This window comes from Ursus americanus, chromosome 28 (genome assembly GCF_024610735.1).
Source record: "Ursus americanus isolate L20-20 chromosome 28, mUrsAme1.1.p, whole genome shotgun sequence".
Taxonomy (NCBI): domain Eukaryota; kingdom Metazoa; phylum Chordata; class Mammalia; order Carnivora; family Ursidae; genus Ursus; species Ursus americanus.
In genome coordinates, this window is record NC_142154.1 from 20,239,187 (window position 1) to 20,259,442 (window position 20,256).

Consider the following 20,256-nt stretch of genomic DNA (forward strand, 5'->3'; position numbering starts at 1 on the left):
AGATTGCTAAACTGCTGGTGTCCGTCTTCATTTTAGATACCATGAGAATTTACCACTCTTTCTGCGCTGTTTTACTGTTGGGTGGATTTATACCAGGATTTTGTCTCGGACTGTTGAAATATTGCAGCGACTCCACATGTATGAGGTTAGAGCACAAGCCCCGACCCCTGGCTTACTGATACGTCAGCGCTAAGCTGTGCGGGAGAGCCTGCCCGTCAGCATTTTCCACATATTTGGTCAGCGTACAGTAATGTCACGAAAGCATGCTTGATGTGGGCCGCCCGCGGTCTGCAGGGTTATTGGGAGACGGCCGAAGAGGACCAACCGTTTTGTCTGCCTGTGAGTTGCTCTGCAAGCACCAGAACGGCCTGGGGGTCCTGGATGGAGCCGTGCAGGGAGCCCCAGACTGAGTGTCTGCAGCCTGAGCCTGGGTCTCTGTCAAGACTCCACGTGTGACCTGGGAGGTCTCAGAAAGCTGTGAGGTGGAGACCTTGCATGTGCTTGTGTTTCCCTGACAACTGGCGTGGTCTGCCTGGAAATAATTTAAAATCACAAATCAGAGATTTGGTCTTATCCCTCCTGTACAAAACATTGTGAGATTGCCAGAGTTAACTTTTGTTATGATAACATTTATGGAAAAATGCCGTTTTACAAAGAGGATACACAGAACTTGGGCTTCCTGACATGGGTCCACAAAACCCAAGAGGACCCATGGGATTGGTGTTGGGGAGTCTGTGAACCCCACAACTGCAAGTATATGGGGGTTTCTGCTGCACTGTCTGAGGGGAATCATTAGATGTTGAAAGAGGTCCATGAACCACAAAAACTGAACAGGTGTGTATAAATCTAGACCCGAAAGTCTCCCTGTTGAGCTAGGGTGTTTGGATGAAGACTCCACTCATTACTGTCTGCTCGCCCCGTTCCTCACGCCATCGCCCCGTGCCCTGCCGTGTCCCCAGAAGCATGTAGGCGTGCAGCCCCAGACCATGCTCGGCTGCCTGGAACTTGGTTGTGTGCGGCCCTGCGCCAGTTGACTTGGTGTGCAGAGAACATCATGCATGTTCACAGAGCTCCGTACGCTCACTCACTGGTTGGCAGGAGACCTGGGAGAAAAGTAGGGATGTCTCAGGCTCAGGCCTGCTCCAGAGGGATGTCTCAGAGTCCTGTTCTCATTCCAGGGTCCTTGGCCTCCTTTTAGGATGGGAGATGGGCTTTCTAAATGTACTTTGCCAACCTTATTGGTTACTAAATGTAATTACTTTTTTTGGAGTGTACGAGTCTAATGAACTTTCTTTGTTGTTGTTGGAACAGGAAGCAGTCAAGGAACTTGAAAGCCTCTTGTCCCAGAGGGTTTATTGTCCTGACAGCAGAGGCCGGTGGTGGGATAGACTGGCTCTCAACTTACACCAGCACTTGAAACGCCTTGAACCGGTATTCAGTAACCAGATATACCTGAGCCTTCTTTAACTTCTGCATAAGTTAAAATACATAGCCAGCTATTAATACCTTAGAAACCTAAATGTAGGGGCGCCTGGGTGGCTCAGTCGTTAAGCATCTGCCTCCGGCTCAGGGCGTGATCTCGGCGTTCTGGGACCGAGCCCCACATTAGGCTCCTCTGCTAGGAGCCTGCTGCTTCCTCTCCCACTCCCCCTGCTTGTGTTCCCTCTCTCGCTGGCTATCTCTCTCTCTGTCAAATGAATAAAATCTTTAAAAAAAAAGAAAAAAAAGGAACCTAAATGTAATGAGAATATATTTTTTTAACATTCTTCTTTTGTCTCTGTTCCTCCAACCCCCCAAATGCTAACAAAAGCATTACAACAAAGACAGGACAGTTTTTTTCTTCTCTGATTTGGGAGATGGGTTGGTAGTGGGCTCTGTGTTGGGGTTTAGGAATTAGGGGAGCAGGAGAGTTAGAGGTCCCTGTCCTCAGCAGGTGCTTTCAAGGAAGGTGCTTTTTGTTTTGGAAATGGTGACTTTATTCATTTGTTGCGTGGGGCCTCCACGTAGAAAGTCTGGTGAAAGATGTTTCCTTCCACTGGGAAGTGCGTTGTCTTCCGAATGCTGAGCAGGCCACCTTCTCCTCTGGGCACTGGTATTCTCTGGCAGGGATCTTCTCTGGGGTCCTGGATTCTGGTTGCCACCAGGCCTCAGCAGGGCAGGGCCTCCAAAGGCAGCTTCTGCAGAGCCCAGAGGTGACAGTGGCTCTTTGTGTGGCTGCCTGGGGTTCCTCGCTGCCAACCTTGCGTTTGCGCTGAACGGAGGGGACCGTGCCTCTGGAAGCTTTTGTTTTTTCCAGTGGCAACATTAAGTGAATCAGGGTGATGTGGAGGTGGAAAAGTTGACCATGGGTGTGGAAATAGGACATACTATTTTTACTGCCTTAAACTGAAAAAGTTCCTTGTTACCTAAAGTGCTTCGAGCTGGTGAAAGCTGTTTCCTTTCTTGGGGGTGGGGGTGGCGCTTCCTTACCTCTCTGCGTTTGCTCAGGCTGAAGTAGCCGGAGACAGCGTCTGGTAGCCGCAGCCAAACGCAGAGAGAGGCTGTGTTTATGCTGCCTCTCTCTCTCCCTGAAAGAAAGGTTCCAAAGGGTCTGGATTTCCCCCTGGTTCACAGTTCTACTAATAGGAGCTTTTGCTCAGGCGCACAGAGGTAGACAGCCATGGAGGTATTTTTGAGATTGACGGAAAATCCTAGTTCCTTTTAGCCTTTTCTCAAAGGTCTTCCTGGCCACACTCACAGTCTTCATCGTTTTGTTACTGTCCGTTCATTTCTTTACATCCATCTCGGTGGAGGAATCTGTCAGCAGAGCGCGAAGCGCTGGCCGGCCCTCCCTGTGGAGGGGTTCACAGAGCTGCATCCGTGTCTCCGTCCCTCTTCCTTGGTCCTTTGACCATTCCGCTCCTGATGGCCTGCTCTTTCACTGAGTTTCAGGGTGTTTTTTTGTTCGTTTGTTTTTTACTTTTTATTCTCGTATTGTAGTAACTAATATATAACAGTTCGGTGGCATTAGTTATAATCACAGTGTTTGTGCCAACATTGCCCCTATTTCTAGACTTTGTCATCGCTCCAAACAAGCTCTGTAGCCAGCCAGTCGTGGCTCCTTGTTCTGTCCCCCCACAGCCCCTGGTAATCGCTCATCTACTGTCTGTTTCTATGGATTCGCCTGTTCTAGATAGTTCCTGTATTTGGTCTTTCGTGTCTCTGGCTTATTTCACTCAGCAGCTTGTTCTCCAGGTTTATCCATGTTGGAGGAAGTATCAGAATTCCCTTCCTTTTCAAGGCTGAATAATATTCCATTGTCTGGACACGCCATGTTTTGTCTGTCCTCTCATCTCAACATGGGCACTTGGCTCGCTTCCACTTTTGGCTTTTATGAATAACGCTGCTTATGAACATGGGTGTACAAATATCTGTTTGAAATGCCGCTCTCGGTTCTTCTGGGTATACCCGGTCCCCAGATGTGGCGTTGCTGGGTCACGCGGTAATTCTGTGTTTAGCTTTTTGAGGACTCCTGCATTGACCTCCAGAGTGTGGAATCATTCTTTCGTTCCTGCATCACACCTGCGTTCCAGTTTCTCCCACATCCTTGTCAGCACTTAACTGTTTTCCTTGTTTCTGAGTATAGTCATCCTATTAGGCGTGAAGTGGTATGCTATGGTATTTTCAGTACTTTTGTTTTTTTGTCCAATTCTGAATAACCTTAGGAAATGCATTTAAGTTCTCCAAACCCAAGGTTCTCCTGTAAATGAGGACTCCGGGCCAGCTCTGTGGTTCTTGAGTGCCCCCGAGCATTAAAAGTAGCAGGATGATGGGGTGCCTGGCTGGCTCAGTCAGTAAAGCAGGCGACTCTTGATCTCCGGGTCAGGAGTTCAGGCCCCATGTAGGATGGGAGTAGGCATGGAGCCTACTTAAAAATAAATAAATAAATAAATAAATAAATAAATAAATAAATAAATAAATAAATAAAGGGAGGGAGGAAGGAAGGAAGAAGAAATGTAGCAGAATGAGATAAAAGGAAACATCCTTTATCCCTGGAAGTATTGCTTTGCCCATTTGCTAATTAGCAAAACTGAGTAATATAATTAACAGTGGGGTTTCCTGTCACGTTAAATTAGCAGATGCTGCCATGAGGTCTTTCAGGATCCTGATGTGGGACCATGTTCTTTGCTAGGCTATTAAGTGCATCACAGAAGGGCTGGCAGATCCGGAAGTCAGGACCGGACATCGTCTTTCACTTTATCAGAGAGCTGTGCGCCTGAGAGAGTCTCCGAGCTGCCAGAAGTACAGGCACCTCTTCCATCAGCTACCGGAAGTAACTGTGGGTGACGTTAAACATGTAAGTAAATATCCTTTGGGCACTTTGGACTTAAATGCATATGCTCGTTTTTCTCCTGAATGGAAAACAGCCTAAGAAGAGTTTTTTGTGTGCATTTTCTTTTAGGCTTAGAAAACTGTAGTGCTCGTTTAGGACAGGACTCCGTTTTCACACCAGTGCCTCCTGCATCAGAAGTTGGGCTGGCCGAGGGGTTGGTCTGCTCGTGCCCTGGGTTGAGTGACTTTCTGTAAAACTCCTGAGTTAGAAGCTCACAGCCTTTGCCAGTGTCTGCTGCTTGGTCGGGGTGCCCAGAGAGCAGCTTTGGGGACCATGTCCTCCCACCCCCGGGGCCAGGGTAGTGACCTGTCCACACCCTCGCAGGCACCAGAGTGTGGGTCACGTGGCCTTGGACTCTGCTGAGAATAGGTGGCTTGGGGGAACGTAGGAAGGTATGTCCTTAGGACATGAAAGTCAGGTTTGCAGGGACTGTGGCTCGAGCGAGGCTGATGGATGTTCTGCTGCCGTCTCAGGTGACCATCACCGGCCGGCTGTGCCCGCAGCGCGGGATGGGCAAGTCTGTGTTCGTGATGGAGGCTGGGGGGCCCACCGCCCCTGCCACAGTCCTGTGCTCCGTGGAGGAAGTGGCCCTGGCCTATTACAGACGCAGTGGCTTCGACCAGGGTAAGTAACGCACAGCGTTTTTCCTGGCCCGGTCCCTGGTGATGGTTTGTCAGCAGCGGGTGGCTGCTGTCTCCGTCCTGCCGCAGTGGAAGATGCTGCTGACCTGGGAGGGTGTGGAAAGGGATTTTACTCACTATAGTTGTTAAAGGCCATCTTCTTCCATTTAACCAGCATCTACCACCCAAGGCCTGTGAGGAGCAGTGCTTTCTGGTGGGATGTTAGAAGCAAGTGGGACTGGTTTTGCTCTCAGAAAGCTTGTGTTGGGCCTGGGAGGAGAAGAGAGGGCAGAGGACTCCCAGGAGTGCTGCCTGGTAGCAAAGCCCGTTAGAGGAGGTAGGAGCTGTGGAGCTGGGCCAGGCTGTTCTGGAAGGAGTGAGTGGGCCTCATAATCAGCTAACAACCTTAAGAGGATTGAAGGACCAAGTCCTGGGATGGCATAGCACCAGAAGAACCAGAGAAATGGCTAGAAAGAGCAGTGTTTTGTTTTTGTTTTCTTTTTTGTGTGTTTTTTATTGAAATTCTAGTTCGTTAACATACAGGGTATATTAACACAGGAGCAGCAAAGCATTTTGTTTTGTTTTTAAATAATTATCTCTTGGGTCTTCTGGCATTCCTGGTGTTTGTGTTTATCCGCATCAGCCCTCTTCCCTCTTACTCTCGTTTTGATTTTGCTCTCAGAGAATGAGTGCTTTATCTGAGGCCCAGGAAAAGAGGAGATGTTGGGAATTTGCCTTCTGATGACTGTCCTTAGCAAAGTGTAGTACTGACTAGAACAAGTCAAATCGAACGCTGTGAGAGAGGAATTGCAGAGGAAGCGCCCGTCTGCCCCACCAGAGACAAGGGGGAGGGCAGTTCTCTTGGAGGGTCCCACTCTAGTCGTTTTTTCTTTTTTAAAACTTTATTATGGAAGCTATTGTACATGCCTTTGTACAAAAGCGGAGAGGTGCAGTCAGCGCCGTGTACTGCCCAGCTGCGGTGTTCCTTCTGCCCTCCCCACGCTCAGACCTTGAGGGCCAGCCCTGGACATGGGCCCACGTGCTCACTCCCGGCGGGGCCCTCGAAGCCCAACCTTCATCCAGGCAGGAGTCCACTCCGCCCCGCCGAGGGGTCACCAGGATTACAAACACGCTGATACCTTCAAATATATGAAAATCAGGACATTATTTCTCTTGAGTATTATGTCAGCGTTCAGGAGGTTAATGAGGACCACAAAACGGTGACGAGTGTACGAACGGTTAAGGTTAATCTGTGTGGTATCTTTCTTACCCACAGGGAAGGGAGATGCTATAAGGGGAGAAGTACAAAGCCCAGTGAAGACAGAGATACCACAGACCCGAAAGGTTAGAAATAAAAGAACAGAATGAGCAGCTGTCCCCAGAGAAGCCATAGGAGACACATATACGGGGCAGTCGAGGGCGAAGGGCACGGATATTAGGGCGTGTGGTGGGCAGGCTGTGAGGCGAACACAGCGGAATGCTTTTTTAGCCATGAGCCTGAAAACAGACGATTCCATTTCCAGAGTATAAAATATTTTTATATAAAATATTTTCTTCATTTATTAAAATTGATGCAGTGAAAATGAGCAGAACCCTTGCTGTCTTCTGTTTGAGAGGAGATTTGGAGTAAGGTCAATCTTAAGCTCCCTTCAGGGCAGTTTATTTCGGAGTTACTCAGAAGGAGCTCACCAAAAATGATTTAGCTTCCAATACAAATGCATGCTGTAGACCACTGAGGAGTGCAGAAATTCTGACCGCCAGTGTTCCTGCCTGAAGAGGGGACAGTGTGCACGCCAGGACAGAAAGCAGGCTGGAAATCGAGAGGCAGCATTACCCCTGGCTGGGCAGGAGCCCGGGATCCCAGTGTAGAGCTTGCTGGTGAGAAGGGCTCGGCTCCAGCCCAGAGGCCTGCGTGAGATCTGGTTGTTCCTGCTCCTTTTTTCATCTCTGAGACAGGCTGCAAGGACAAGGGGCTAGAACTGAGAGGGGGACAGAAGGCACAGCCTCAGCGACTCAGTATGGAGGGGGCCTGGCCATGCTGCTTCTGACGGAGGCTCTGGTCTGTGTACTTTTGTACGGGATCCACGTGTGGGCACAGCCTGGTCTGTGTGGCACTGTGACCTTGTGCAGACTGGAACAGGGCCCACCAGCCAGAGGAGCCCTTCTTCCTGCCTATTGGGACAGGGTCGTGGGGTCAGCACCTCCTTTGGCCAAGGTCATAATGTGAGGAGAGAGGCGCCCACATGGCCACCATCGCTGGTCAGGCGTGTTGAAGTGCAGAGGACTTGCACTGGGAGACAGGTCTGTGTGCTGTGCCAAGACCGAGCCCCTGGTCTCCTCAGTTCTGCTATGACACCTACGTGGCCTGGCCCTGGTCGATTGAGCTCGTGGCCCAATCAGTACAGTTTGTATGTGGTGTGAGGGAGGGGTCTGAGTTAGGTGTTCTATGAGGTGGAAGGTTTCTAGAAGACCCACAAATCTCAGAAACACTGGGCACGCTTGTCCAGGACAAAGCAGTGGAATGCTAGGTCCAGTGAGGTGGATGGAGACAGCACCTGGTAGGTCAGAGGGCACGGGCTGCCGGGTGCCGGTCTGTCTCCGATAGATCTGTTCTGGGAAGCCTTTCTGCAAGTGTGGCGAAGGGGCCCTGCACCGGAGCCCCGCGCAGCGTTCTTAGCCCACCCACACCCATCAGATTGAACCCGTGAAGCCTGAGGAGGGAATATGCTTTTATTTATTTATCTTTAAACACGTTCCTTACATTTCTCACTAAAGTTGGAGAACTGCTACTTATTGGCTCTGAAATGTGTATTTGAGTTTTCTCGTAATTACTAAGATTTTTGCTTTTAAACGAGCCTTCTGTATATAAGCAGTGTAATGTAAACAAATGAGCTAGAAATGGCAAGAAAACAGCATTTGCATTTGAAACTAAAATGTATTATTTCCTTCAAATTGAGTAAGCAGTAGGTTATGGTGATGGTTTTTGAAAAACAGAAAAACCTGACTCCTGTTTGTGTGGGCTTTGTCTTAGGGATTCACGGGGAAGGGTCCACCTTCAGCACGCTGTGTGGCCTCCTCCTGTGGGACATAATCTTCATGGACGGGATACCGGACGTCTTCAGAAACGCCTACCAGGTGCTCAAGTGACGCCCTGCCCGGCGTGTGCTTCTTTTAGGCGAGCAGATGCTTCTGCACTTTGTGACTCTTGCCCACCCATGTGCTGTGTGTCTGCAGCCATCAGAAACCTGCCAGCGACGGTCTGGGATGGTGCTAAGTCTCTGTAAGAATAGTTGTTAATTTTACATTCAGAGTCATAGATCTTAAAATGTAAGTCTGTTCAGTGTTCAACTTGAACCTACTTTACCTTCATTCGACTGGAAACTTGTAGTGGGGGTTGCTTCAGCTTCAACCTTGACCAGTCTCCTGCCAGGGCCCGGCGCCCTTGCGTGTGCTGTCGCACGCGCCTGCTGAGAGCGCCACTGATGTAAACTGAAGGCTCTTTTCACCCATTACGACTCTGACAAACTAGGGCAATACGTGGCTTTATGTTTAGATTACCTAGATCATTTTTACATATCTTTTGAGAAGAATGTGTCAATGTAATCAGATTGGCCAGTTTCCAGATTTTATGGGTATTGGGTGTTCTTCTGATGAACGGTTCTGTCCCGGCACAGTACGAGAGCTTGTTTTCCCTGTGACGTAGGCCTCCCCGCTGGACTTGTGCACAGACAGCTTCTTCGCCAGCCGGGGGCCGGCCATCGAGGCCAGGCTGCAGCAGATTCACAGTGCGCCTGCCGAGAGCCTGCGAGCCTGGGTGGCAGCCGCGTGGCAGGCCCAGGAAGGCAGAGTGGCTTCCATCGTCAGCTGGGATCGCTTTGCTTCTCTTCAGCAGGCTCAGGTGAAAATCGGCGGGAGGCTTTGGTCAGAAAGGAACCCCTCCCAGTGCCAGGTGTCCTTTTGGCAAGATCTGCGTACATGTGTGTACGTGTGTGTGCACATGTTTCTGTATGTGACGGCGCCTCTGCATACATCTGTGTAGATGAGAATCTCCTAGTTCAGATGCCGCTGGTAACAGTGGGACATGTCAGGGCACAAAATAATCCCAGGGATGCCTTCTTCCCCTTAGCTGACAGCTTCCCTTTGCCTGACCTGTGACCCTCAGCAGGGAGGATGTTTTCCTGTCCCTGCAACTACTGGCCTTTGTCACTGTCATATTCCTGAGTATTTACATCAAATTCCCCCTTCCTCAGCTGTTCCCCAGGGTTTTCCTGGCTGGACAGAAGTCTGACTGACCGAAGGAAACCTGATTTCCCAGAGCTTGCCAGTGGGCATTTTGGCTGGCGGCTTGGCGGACCTGGCCCAAGAGGCAGAATGACCCCTGCTGTCCTTGGAATCCATTTCTGTGGAATTACAGTTTTCTCCATCTCGTGGTCAGTGAAAGTATTTCAGGATCTCTGTCATAAGGAATGGCTAACCATTCACGTATTTTGTGTTCAGGATCTCGTTTCCTGCTTGGGCGGCCCCGTCCTCAGTGGTGTGTGCCGGCGCCTGGCTGCGGACTTTCGACACTGCCGAGGGGGCCTCCCCGACCTGGTGGTGTGGAACTCCCAGAGTCGTCGCTTTAAGGTCAGTTGCGCCAAAAGGAAAGTCCTATTTCTACAGTAATTTTATTAGCAGCTTAATCAAAGGCTACAATCTAGGCATTTCTTTTGTGATTATTGGCAAGATTGAGTCCCTCGAAAGCTGTTGGACCAAAGGCCACGCACGGATCCTTGGTGGCTGTTGACGGGGCCCTCCTCCTCAGCCCCTCCTGTGGGCTCCTTTGCTCTCCACCATGCAGCCCTCCACTTGGCAGCTCATTCATCAGAGCAGGCAGGTGAGGAGAGCCAGAGTGTGACCAAGACGGGAGTCAGTCTCTTATAACCTGATCTCAGAGAGGACATTCCATCAGTTCTGCTGTATTCTTCTGTTAGAAGCAAGTCGCAGATTCCAGCACCCCCTCCAAGGGAAGGGATTCTGCAGGTGTAGACACCAGGAGGCTGAGATGACCGAGAGCTTTTCTCTAAGCTCCCCAGCAGTGAGGGCCTTGCCACGTGTTCTCAGCTCAGGGCCACCCTTGCCTCACGCTGGTTCTCCCTGCTGCCCATCCCAGGTTGGTTTTTATTACTGAGTTCTGAGATTAAAAAAAATTCTGGATACAAGTCCTGTACCAGATATATTTCATCCCAGGCTGTGGCTTATCATTCCATTCTCATAATAGTGTCTTTTGAAGAGCAGAAATTTTAAATTTTGGTCAAGTCCAGCTTCTCTGTTCTTTAACGGATCATGCTTTTGGAGTCATGGGACCTCTCGGACTGAGACTGTGGATTTGTGTACTTCTTGCAGTTCTATCCAGTTTGCTTCATATGTTTTGAAGCTCTGTGATTAGATGTATAAACTTGAAGGCCTGTCACATCCTCTTGATGAGTCGATCTCTTCATCATTGTGAAATGACCCTCTTTTATTCCTGGTAGTGTTCTCCACTCAGAAATCAACTGGTATTAATAAATAGCCACTCCAGCTTTCTTTTGATTAGTGCTAATAGGACATATCTTTTTCTGTTCTCTTACTTTTAACTTATTTCATCTTTAATGGGTTTCTTATAGGCAGCATTATAGCTGGGTCTGACTTTTAAATTCAGTTTGACAGCCTCTTGCCTTTTAATTTGTTATTTGGACCATTTACATTTGATGTAATTATTCATGATTGGCTTTAAAGCTACCACCTTGCTACTTGTTTCCTGTTTGTCCAGCTCTCGTTTTCCTTTTCTCACCTTTTTCTACCTTTTTTTTCTTTTTAAAGATTGTATTCTAATCCTTTGTTGGCTTATTAGCTATAATTCTTTGTTGTAAGTGGTCGCTCCAGTGTGGACAGTTGTAGATCTGAATCTTCCTGTCTTTCAAGTGATGTTATGCGATTCCATGTGTAGTATTCCATAACAAGAATGTTTTTATATCTCCTCTCCTGGCCTTTGTACTGTTCATACGTCATATTTCTACATGTTATAAACTCTACATTTTTTTGCTTTCTACAGTTGATTTAAGAATCTTTATAATTACTCACATAGATACAAATTATTTTTCCTCCCCTAGATACAAATTTTTTTTTTCAAAGATTGATTTGAGAGAGAGAGAACACGAGCAGGGGGAGGGGTAGAGGAAGAGGGAGAGAGAGGGAGAGAATCCTCAAGCCTCTGCTGAGCAGGGAGCCCGATGCGGGGCTTGATCCCAGGACCCTGAGATCATGACCTGAGCCAAAATCAAAAGAGTCGACGCTCAACTGACTGAGCCACCCAGGTGCTCCCTAGATAAAAATTCTTACCGCTTGTTATTCCTTTGTAAAGATCCAGATTTCTACGTGCTGTTGTCCTCCTTCTGCTTGAAGAACTTTAACACTTCTTGAAATGGAGGACTGCTAGTAATGAACATTTAGGTTTTCTATGTCTAAGTCTTTATTTCATCTTTGCTTTTGAAAGGTATTTTCTCTGAGGAAAAAATTCTGTGTTGATAGTTTTTTTCTTTATTTTGAAATACTGGTCCATTGTCCTCTACCTTGCATTATTTTTTAATGATAAATGTGTAGTCTTTCCCTTTAGGCTTTAAAAAGTTCTAGCTGCTTTTAGAATATTCCCTTTATCACCAATTATGCAATTTAATCATGTTTCTTTGTGTAGTGTTATGTTTCTGTGCTTGGGGTTCACTGATCTTTGGGTTTATAGTTTCCATCCAATTTGGAAAATCCGGATAGGTTTTATTGCTGTTTCGAAGTTCAGTGATCTGCAGTGACTAGAACTGACACAGTTCCACCCTCACGGAGCTGCTGTGTAACAGTCTTGTCTTCTGTAAAATGCCGTGGAGGGAGTGCACGGGAAGGACCCTGCTTAGAGATGTGCCGGACCTCTCTGAGGTGAATTTAAGCCGAGCATTGAAGGGCAAGAAGTCAGACATGTGAGGAACAGCAAGAAATGTCCTGGGCAGAGGGAACAGCAAGCATACGGAAGGGCCCTTCAGTTGCAAAGAGGTTGGCAGGAGCTCTGGACTGGTTGGCAGGGTCCAGACCATAGTTTTGTAGGTGATGGCAAAAGTTTGGATTTAACTGCAAATAGAAGATAATCAAAGGGTTTTTAAGCAGGGGATCAACAATCTAGTGCATGCTTTATTTTTCAACTGCAGATTCAGAATCCATTTACTAATTCTCTGTAAAGAACTGCCTACTTTCTTCAGAATAATTCTCAGTGAATTTCATACGTATGTCTTTGTTTTATGTATGTTAAGTAGAGCAGTAGAAGTGAAAACTACTCTAGTGTACTTGGCTATTCTGTTTCAGGAAGATACTAATAACTAACTTTTTAAACACTTACATTCCAGCTGGTGGAAGTTAAAGGCCCCAATGATCGTCTTTCACATAAGCAAATGCTCTGGTTGGATGAACTGCAGAAGCTGGGGGCCGACGTAGAAGTCTGCCACGTGGTTGCCGTGGGAGCTAAGAGCAAAAGCCTCACTTAACTGAGAGCTGTGGAGTTGGGGGTGTCTGGTGACACATGGGTTGATTTTCAAATGCATAAAACATCATTACATTTTATTTAACTTTGATTTTGTTAGGTCAGTAATAAACCGGAGAGTTTAACTCATCATTGTACCGTGTCTGTCTGTGTCATAAAACTTGGTCTTAGCTTGAATGTACTCACTGATTACACATAGCAGGTAATGAATTTTCTAGAAGGTCAGAGCCTTGGTGGCCATTTTAGGAAATGGATGCATCTATGTTATTAAACTAGACTTGCGAAACAGCTGGCAAAAATCCAAACAAATGGGATGTTTCACAGCTTTTTGTCTTTTATAAAAGTAGCATACCCAATGTTTCTAGTTAAGTACATTGGAGAGACTGAATTTAAGGTTTTCTATAGTACCCTGATACACTCAACTCTTAAACATTCTTGTTTTATGATTATCTAAGAAGGATACAAACAAATGAAAATTCTCTGAGAATTAAAAACAAATTTTCATTAAGTTCCTTAACTTTTAACTTGCTCTTACTAATTGGGCCTAGATCATCAAAGGAATGAACAGTCTTTATCAAAGGCAACTGTCCCTTTCATCCCTAACCTCCCTAATGACTAGAGGAGCAATTTTCTGTATAGATGGTGTAAATGCAACAGGGCTATTCGTAAGAGCCCTAGGCCAAGGAAGGTGTATGGTAGGAAGGCAACTAACCAGAATGATAGGACCAGGAGTCCAGGACAGGAACCCCAGTCTCCCCACAGACTAGTTCTGAGACCTTCTTAGGGAAATGTTACTCCCAGCTTGGTAATTTATTGACTGAAAGGACAGGTTAGGGCAGGTCCATTAATACCACATGGCCTTAACTACAGCCAGTTCTGAATCGATGTTAAAAATGTTACCGATCACTACCTTGCTTTAGAGCAGGCAAAAACCTGAGTGGATGATGCGCCCTAGCTGGAAGAAGATGCCTTCGCTTCTTGAATCACTGCGTTCTTGCAGATGGTTTCACACTGATAACACAACAACCAATTTCTGTGGAAATTTTATTTAGCAGTCAAAATTTCCTTCACATTCATCACTGTTGAACAAGATCTCTCATCTTCCTGCTCATCCTACTTTAACTCAAGTCATAATTTTAGGCACAAAGGTTTTAGTTTTCTCTCAAAATCAAGTTCTAACTACTTGAGGTTACTGTACGGCAAGCAGGTTTTGTTGAAGGTACATTGACTAATTTTCACCCTCTGTTAGCACAAATTAATATACTTTTCTTAAATAAAGTTAAGACATTTTTGGTTTTAAAACCGGTTTCCATCATAAAATAACAGTAAGACATTGTACATCTCTCAGTTCAGTACGAGGAAGTCCCAAGCTGTCTGGGGCCCGCGTGGCGTCCGGTCGGCACGCACTTGGCTTGCAGGGCGGTGGGGCCGGAGCGTGAGGCGCTCTCCGGTGTGGCGTCCGTAACCACACGTAGGGCTTCGGTCGCCACCACGTCCCTTCTGCCAGCAGAGGTGCCAGGCAGCTTTACGATGGCCAGGACTTAAAGCTGTGATAGTCGTTCTTCATATTATGCACGATAAACTGGCACAATAATCATGATACAACTGTCCAGCAAAAATAAACGAAAAACCATATTTTACTACATTTGATTATCATACAAAAATATGCGCATTTTCTATTTTAAAACAGTATTAATAGTACCTACTCTTTTTTAAACTTGTAAATTAACAAAAAATTGCTAAAGGAGTTGAAATAAATGTGTGAGGAAAGAGAAGTATAAAGAAATAAATGCTCAACAATCCCTCTCCAGAACCCCCCAATTTAGAATAATTTGTAATAATTAAAAGGCAGCTTAATCAAAAAGGGAGAGTTATTACACTTTCTATGGCAGGATATGCTGTGGGATCTTAAGGGGATTGGGACTGGTTTCCAATCAAGGACTATAAAATGTTTAATGGCAACATGCTTTTTTTTTTTTATATAAACTGAAAAAAGCCCTTTTTTCTAGGCAACAAGCTGGCAAAAACATTGGGTTTATCCCCAAGACGAATTTCCTAAGACATTTATAAGAACTTCTGTCCCTTGAAGTCCAGAGACATCCATTTTAAAAGGCGAATAATTCAAATAGAAACAGCTATTCGTTACACTTAACAGTAAAACACTGCTTTGAAAAAACCTGTTTTAGAAAAGATAAACTAACCACTTCACTATAAAACTTTTTTAAAGCTTAAGATGGCAGTTTAAGAAACAGCCCAATTTGAACATCCATCCTGTAAACGGGGTGTGCGCTGGCGTGAGGGGTGGAAGCTTCGGCTCGGCCCCCACGGCTCTGGCTGGGTTCCTGTCCCACAATCGGACCCACACACATCTTTGCGTGCTCCTCCATGTCGACACCGCCGGCAGAGGCCGGGGGCGGGGGCTTCTCTCCACATGAAAATGGCAGTATTTGGAGAGAAGTGCACTTCTATTTCTCCTGCTGGCACTAAGAACTTTGGCGGTGGGAGGAGGGACTTCCGTACAGGCGAGCGGACTCACGGCCTCATCAGTTACTTCCAAGGGAAAGTGTCAGCGACAGTGGACCACACTGGAAATCCTGATGGAAGTGCCCCAAACGCCTCTGAGCCAGACCTCCATTTCTGAGGGGGGGTTTCAGCGCGGACAGCACTCACCCCCTGCTGCTATCACACCAACCCGGACCTCCCCACAGGCCCGCTGTGTCCTCGCTGACTTTCAGAGGGAAGGAAAGGGAGTTTGGGGGACTCCTGGCTATTGGTATGAAGCTCAGTGGTGAAAAGCCTGTTTCCAATCTGCAGGCTTTTAACACCCTAATTTTAAAAACTGAAATTGTGTTTTACTTTGTGTTAATGCATACCTTAATTAATATTAATGTCAAAGGCACTTCTAAGTTTGTATTATCTACAGCAAATGCTTTTCAAGTCAACAGTGCATATTAGTCCTACGAAGGTAAAAGCAAACTCATGATTTTAAAACACAGTGATCTACGGTCCCAAAGAAGGTGATCTACAATAAATTATGGCCTTGGAAATACTGAACCCTCAGGTGAGTTCAATTAGAACGGAGTGACCAGAAAAATACACGAATACCTCCTAGCGCCTGTGAGGGGCGCTTACCAGATGCGTCTTGAAAATCTATTACACATTAAATTTCTTAACTTTCCTGATGCCTGCTTCTGTGGGGTGCTCATCTGAGGGCCAGGTAACCTTTAGTAGGTGGCAGGAGAAAATGGACGCGGACAAAACAAATGCCACAGATAAAACCTGATTCGTTTGCTCACAGTAGTAAGAGTGGGGGAATGTCTGCCTACAGATCACCGAACTGAGCCAGACCTGAAATGACAAAAAGAGGCCATAAGAAATAAAAGTTCTGCATATTTTTTTTTAAAATTATGAAGGAAGCATAATTCAACATGTTCTTAAATATTAGTGCAAATTTCAACTATTATTCTGACACAGAAAATTCTTAGAGCCTCAAGTGCCTAGGTTAGCAATTTTAATGCAGAGGAAAAGTTTGTCTTCCCTCAAAACGTTCAGAAAATAGTACATTTTAGTCTTCATTTGCTAGTGTCTCAGTAGATAACCATATTTTGGCCCCACTTAAAAATTTGCTTAATGGTGTTCCTGAAATGCTTCGTCTGCAGAGGTTGCCCACGGGGGAGAAGGGAAAGGAGGAGGAGAGGAACTCCGGTGTCCCCGAGGCGTCGTGCGGGCCGCTGGCTCGGAAGTACATCCTGCTCTTGTCCAGCTCCGCGTAGCAGGCTTCCAGCGGGCCGGCCCGGTGCTGCCGGAGCGTCCTACTGAGCACGTCCACCTCGTCGGCCAGCACGGAGAGCTTGTGAAAGGCAGTGATGAAGCCCCCGAGGTTGATCTGGGCCTCGGGCACCCAGCGGAAGTAGCAGAGTTTCCAGAGTTTCACGTGTGTTCCGGAGAGGTGTGGCAGAATGACGCCGTGCAGGTCGGCTGGTTTGGAAAACCACTCTCTAAAGTACCGCTCCATCCCGCTGTTCTGGCTCTCGGGCTGCTGAGGAAGGTCGGGCTTTGCTTCTAATATTAATGAATTTCTCCTTGGAACTAAGTCTTGGTCACTGATGATTCCATTCTTTAAGGAAGCTGGCATTCCTCTCAGTGTGGAGCTGTAGTTTTTCTGTACAGAAGAGAGAGTTTAGCATTATTTCTGCAGAACTCCCCTTTTTGGAAAGACAGTAAAGAGGCAGTGGCAAATAGAAGCCTAGTACCATGAAAAACGGTGGAACTGCAGCCATAAAGAACATTCTGTTACTTCCCCTGTAATACTCATCCCGATCCTCCTTCACTGGAGACCCATTTGTCTTAGGAACAGACCCTGGCTATTAGCACTCGCCTGCACGGGGGTGGGGAGGTGATACACCCTGTTCATTAATTTGCTTAAGTGCAAATTTCTCAGACTTCTGCCTTAGGAAACAATGTAGACCTGGCTCATTCTAGAAAGAACAGGCAAGTGGATGGGTTTCAGGAATGAGGCCTCCCAGGCTCAGAGCTCCTATCTGCTAAACCCTAGAGGCTGAGCAGCTCTGTGGGCCTCAGTCACCAAGAAGAAAAGTCAGGGCAGGGTCATTTCGGTTACAAAGCGAACGATCCCTCAAAACCTGCACTGGCAGTGTTGTTTAGGGACATGACTTGGCTCTTAATACTCAGTGTTCTGAAGATACGCCTTGCGTGAAGTTGAGCAGACACCAGGTTTTTATCGTCAGTGCATTTTTGTAATTTACCTTTGTCCGTTTGAAAGATTTCACAGAACCGTTCTGTACACAAGGCGTGCTCTTTCCGATGTACAAGGGGTTATGAAAAAGGGTGCGATCCTTTGCTGTAAACTGAAGAGACCAGTCCCAAACCGAGGGGAATTTTAAACCCTTTTCGTCACCCAACTGGATATTTTTGCTGATAGCAAATTCCTGCAAAATAAAATATTTGAACACCTGTGAAAAGATGCCAAATGAAAGATTTTCTTAAATAAATACTCTTTTGTGACGAGCCATTCATCGCTATTTAAGTGGAATTTTCTGGACTGCAGCAACTCTAGCCCCTGAGAGAAGAAACATTCTTGGCACCACAGATCAGAGGTACACCTCACATGCTGTGTGAGCAAGGAGAGGGCATTTTCTTCTGGAAGCCACCAAGGAAGCTGGGCCCTCTGAGCAATGAGTATGTTATTACAGGTGAAATTTCACAGAAACGATACCACAGAGTCTTAGACACGTCACAGTTACTTTGTACTTGGAGCATTTAACTTTCGGAGCACGTGACTGCGCACTTAGGTCTACCTGCTGGGCATGAACTTGGTGAATGGATGTGCAAGACAATCTTCGGATGGAAACCACTGCCGTCTATTTTACGCCGCTGTTCTAGGTGGACAGCCACCCTCCGCTAACCACCCAGTGACCTTCGACACCTGAACCACAGCCCAGGAGCAGGGAGGAGGGAATCCCACCTCCAGGCCGCTCTGGGCTCACGGGGCCGGTGAGGCAGCGGCACAACGCTGCGGGGTGATGGTCTGCCCCTTCCGCGTGGAGGTGAGGAACATCTCAAACCATGACCCTCATCTCGGCTGAGGGACAAAAGCAGATTACTGGCTCTCTGGAGGAAATATCTCAAGATACTGATTCTCTGGATGGTAAATGATGATGGATTCTTATTTTCTGCTTTGTACGTTTCAGTATTCTCCAAAAAAACAAGAATTTCTTTGGAAATTAGAAAAAAAGGCAAAGACTAAATGTCATCAGAAAAGCAGCACTGCCGTGAGGAGGCCAGTTCCACGCCACAGGGGTGACCAGGTGTGACCCACGCCGCCATGTCGGCTGGGGGCCCACAGGAAACAGGTCAGCTATCTAACAGCACAGGGCATTTTACAACATTGTCTATTTCAAATGAGTAAAACTGAACTCACTAAGTACTAAATATATTTAAAAAAATTTTTTTTAGTTATTTGAGATTTCATCACATATGTGCATGTATAAACAACCCATTCAGTATTGTTAAAAGCTGAAATCTAGTAAAATATAAACCCCAACCTGTTTTAATGGCCCTCAGGAAAATATATAGAAATCAGTCATCTTTTTTTCAAATGTGGAAACTAAAAATATCTCCAAGGAAGAAGATCAGATTTTCCACAGACAGTACCTGAGCATCCAAGGCGGCCTCAGAGTGGAGAAAAGAAGGAAACATCTTTGTGGAAGGGACTGAGAACACTGGTCATGCTAAAAATCAGGACCTTAAATCAACAGTCAGTTTCCTAGGAAGGGAGGAGGAGGCACTGACGGCCTCCAGTCTGGCTGTTACACTAAATCATGAATATGAAGTGCTGAGGGAAGGGAGGGATCCAATGTTAGTACTTGCCAGAAAAAGCTTTTGAAAAAAGCCAAGTTAAAAAAATACAGCACTGAAGCACAGACCAGGAAAAACAGATGATACACTTTAAAAAAATATTTGTTAACTTTTATTCCTGGATGGAAATGTATTTGTAAACATATGTCGGCACATCCAGAATCCAGCCAAGGCTCAGGGTGAGGAGTGAGTGTCTCCAGGAGGCCAACCTGGGCTCCACAGAGCTCTCCCCCCACGCCCACCCAAGGCACTGTGGTCATTGGGACCTCCAGGCCGACGTGCTGGCATTTTACATCTGATGTTTTACTTCTAACAAGGCTATTTGATTTCCTAGCCTCGTGTACATTTTTAGGCTCAACTGGTGTGTGTGTGTGTGTGTGTGTGTGTGTGTGTGTGTGTGTGTGTGTGGCGTGTGTGCAAGCGTGCCTGGGTGCGGGCACAGGTGTGCTCTCCAGGCAGTGGAGCGGGGGAAGGGAGAAGCACCAGGGGCAGGCAAACATCGCCATGTGCAGTACAGGCCCCAGACAACAAGGGGCACAAGACTGATAATGCTCAGTGGACAAGAAATGAAAAGGAGCAACCCGGAGACTATTCACTTTAGGAACAAATAGTTTCCCACACTTCAGGAGCCCAAGCCCACCACTGGTCTCAGCAGAGAACTGGGATAGGTTACGTTCTTCTAGGGAATTAGAGAATATATTTTATGAAAATCTCCTTTCCAAACTCTCCAACCTAAAATAAATAGCCTACGACAGTGCTGAGTTTCTCTGAACCTAAGACCCTGGAGAGCAGCACCGCTGAGACACGGCTCACCTGCCCTGAGGTCAGACCTGCTCCCTCCTGTCTCCTGCTTCTCGTAACAAGCCCCCAGGTCCGCTCCTTTACTTTGGGATGTTCCTCGTTAATAAAGTTCTTCCTACTGCAACAGCCTGAATACAATCATCTCCTTAGATGTCCAGTGCACTTTGTCTTTCCCAACCACATCCAGAATGATTCATTTCTTTAGGAAATAGTGCAGCATAATGCTTCACAGTTTACAAAATGTTTTCAATTCACAAAGGTAATACTGTTAGCTTGGTGGATCCATTTTTACAGATGAGGAACCTGGGCTCACCATTCTCCCAGACCTTGGGCGGGACTCACGTTAATCCAGGCCACATCGCCTGGACAAGGGCCTTACCACCAAGGCTGAGGACCCCACATCTCACTGTAAAGGCAAACCCCTTCTTAGAAAGTCTTCCTAGGGGCCCAAAAGAGCTGCTCTTTCTGTTTCTCTCAATGGTTATTGCAGCGTTTACCAGCTATTCCCATTGTTGGTTCAAATGTGGGTGAGCCAGAACCTGTGG

At 46.7% G+C, this 20,256-nt stretch overlaps 2 protein-coding genes across 5 annotated transcripts in view; one reads left to right on the forward strand and one right to left on the reverse strand.

Moving 5' to 3' along the window:
• Positions 1 to 12,661, forward strand: part of FAN1 (FANCD2 and FANCI associated nuclease 1) — a 31,627-nt gene extending 18,966 nt beyond the window's left edge. For both annotated transcript variants that reach the window (XM_045795355.2, XM_045795353.2), the window contains 8 exons: positions 37 to 145; positions 1,312 to 1,431; positions 4,172 to 4,336; positions 4,846 to 4,996; positions 8,024 to 8,127; positions 8,696 to 8,890; positions 9,490 to 9,618; positions 12,399 to 12,661. In XM_045795355.2, the coding sequence (XP_045651311.2) occupies positions 37 to 145; positions 1,312 to 1,431; positions 4,172 to 4,336; positions 4,846 to 4,996; positions 8,024 to 8,127; positions 8,696 to 8,890; positions 9,490 to 9,618; positions 12,399 to 12,536 (1,111 nt within the window). In that variant the 3' untranslated portion in view covers positions 12,537 to 12,661. The remainder of the gene's footprint in view (positions 1 to 36; positions 146 to 1,311; positions 1,432 to 4,171; positions 4,337 to 4,845; positions 4,997 to 8,023; positions 8,128 to 8,695; positions 8,891 to 9,489; positions 9,619 to 12,398) is intronic.
• A 901-nt stretch (positions 12,662 to 13,562) lies between these two features.
• Positions 13,563 to 20,256, reverse strand: part of MTMR10 (myotubularin related protein 10) — a 52,043-nt gene continuing 45,349 nt past the window's right edge. For all 3 annotated transcript variants that reach the window (XM_087856724.1, XM_045795352.2, XM_087856723.1), the window contains 2 exons: positions 17,299 to 17,481; positions 13,563 to 16,694 (listed from right to left, as the gene is read on the reverse strand). In XM_087856724.1, coding sequence (XP_087712850.1) covers positions 16,098 to 16,694; positions 17,299 to 17,481 — 780 coding nt within the window. In that variant the 3' untranslated portion in view covers positions 13,563 to 16,097. The remainder of the gene's footprint in view (positions 16,695 to 17,298; positions 17,482 to 20,256) is intronic.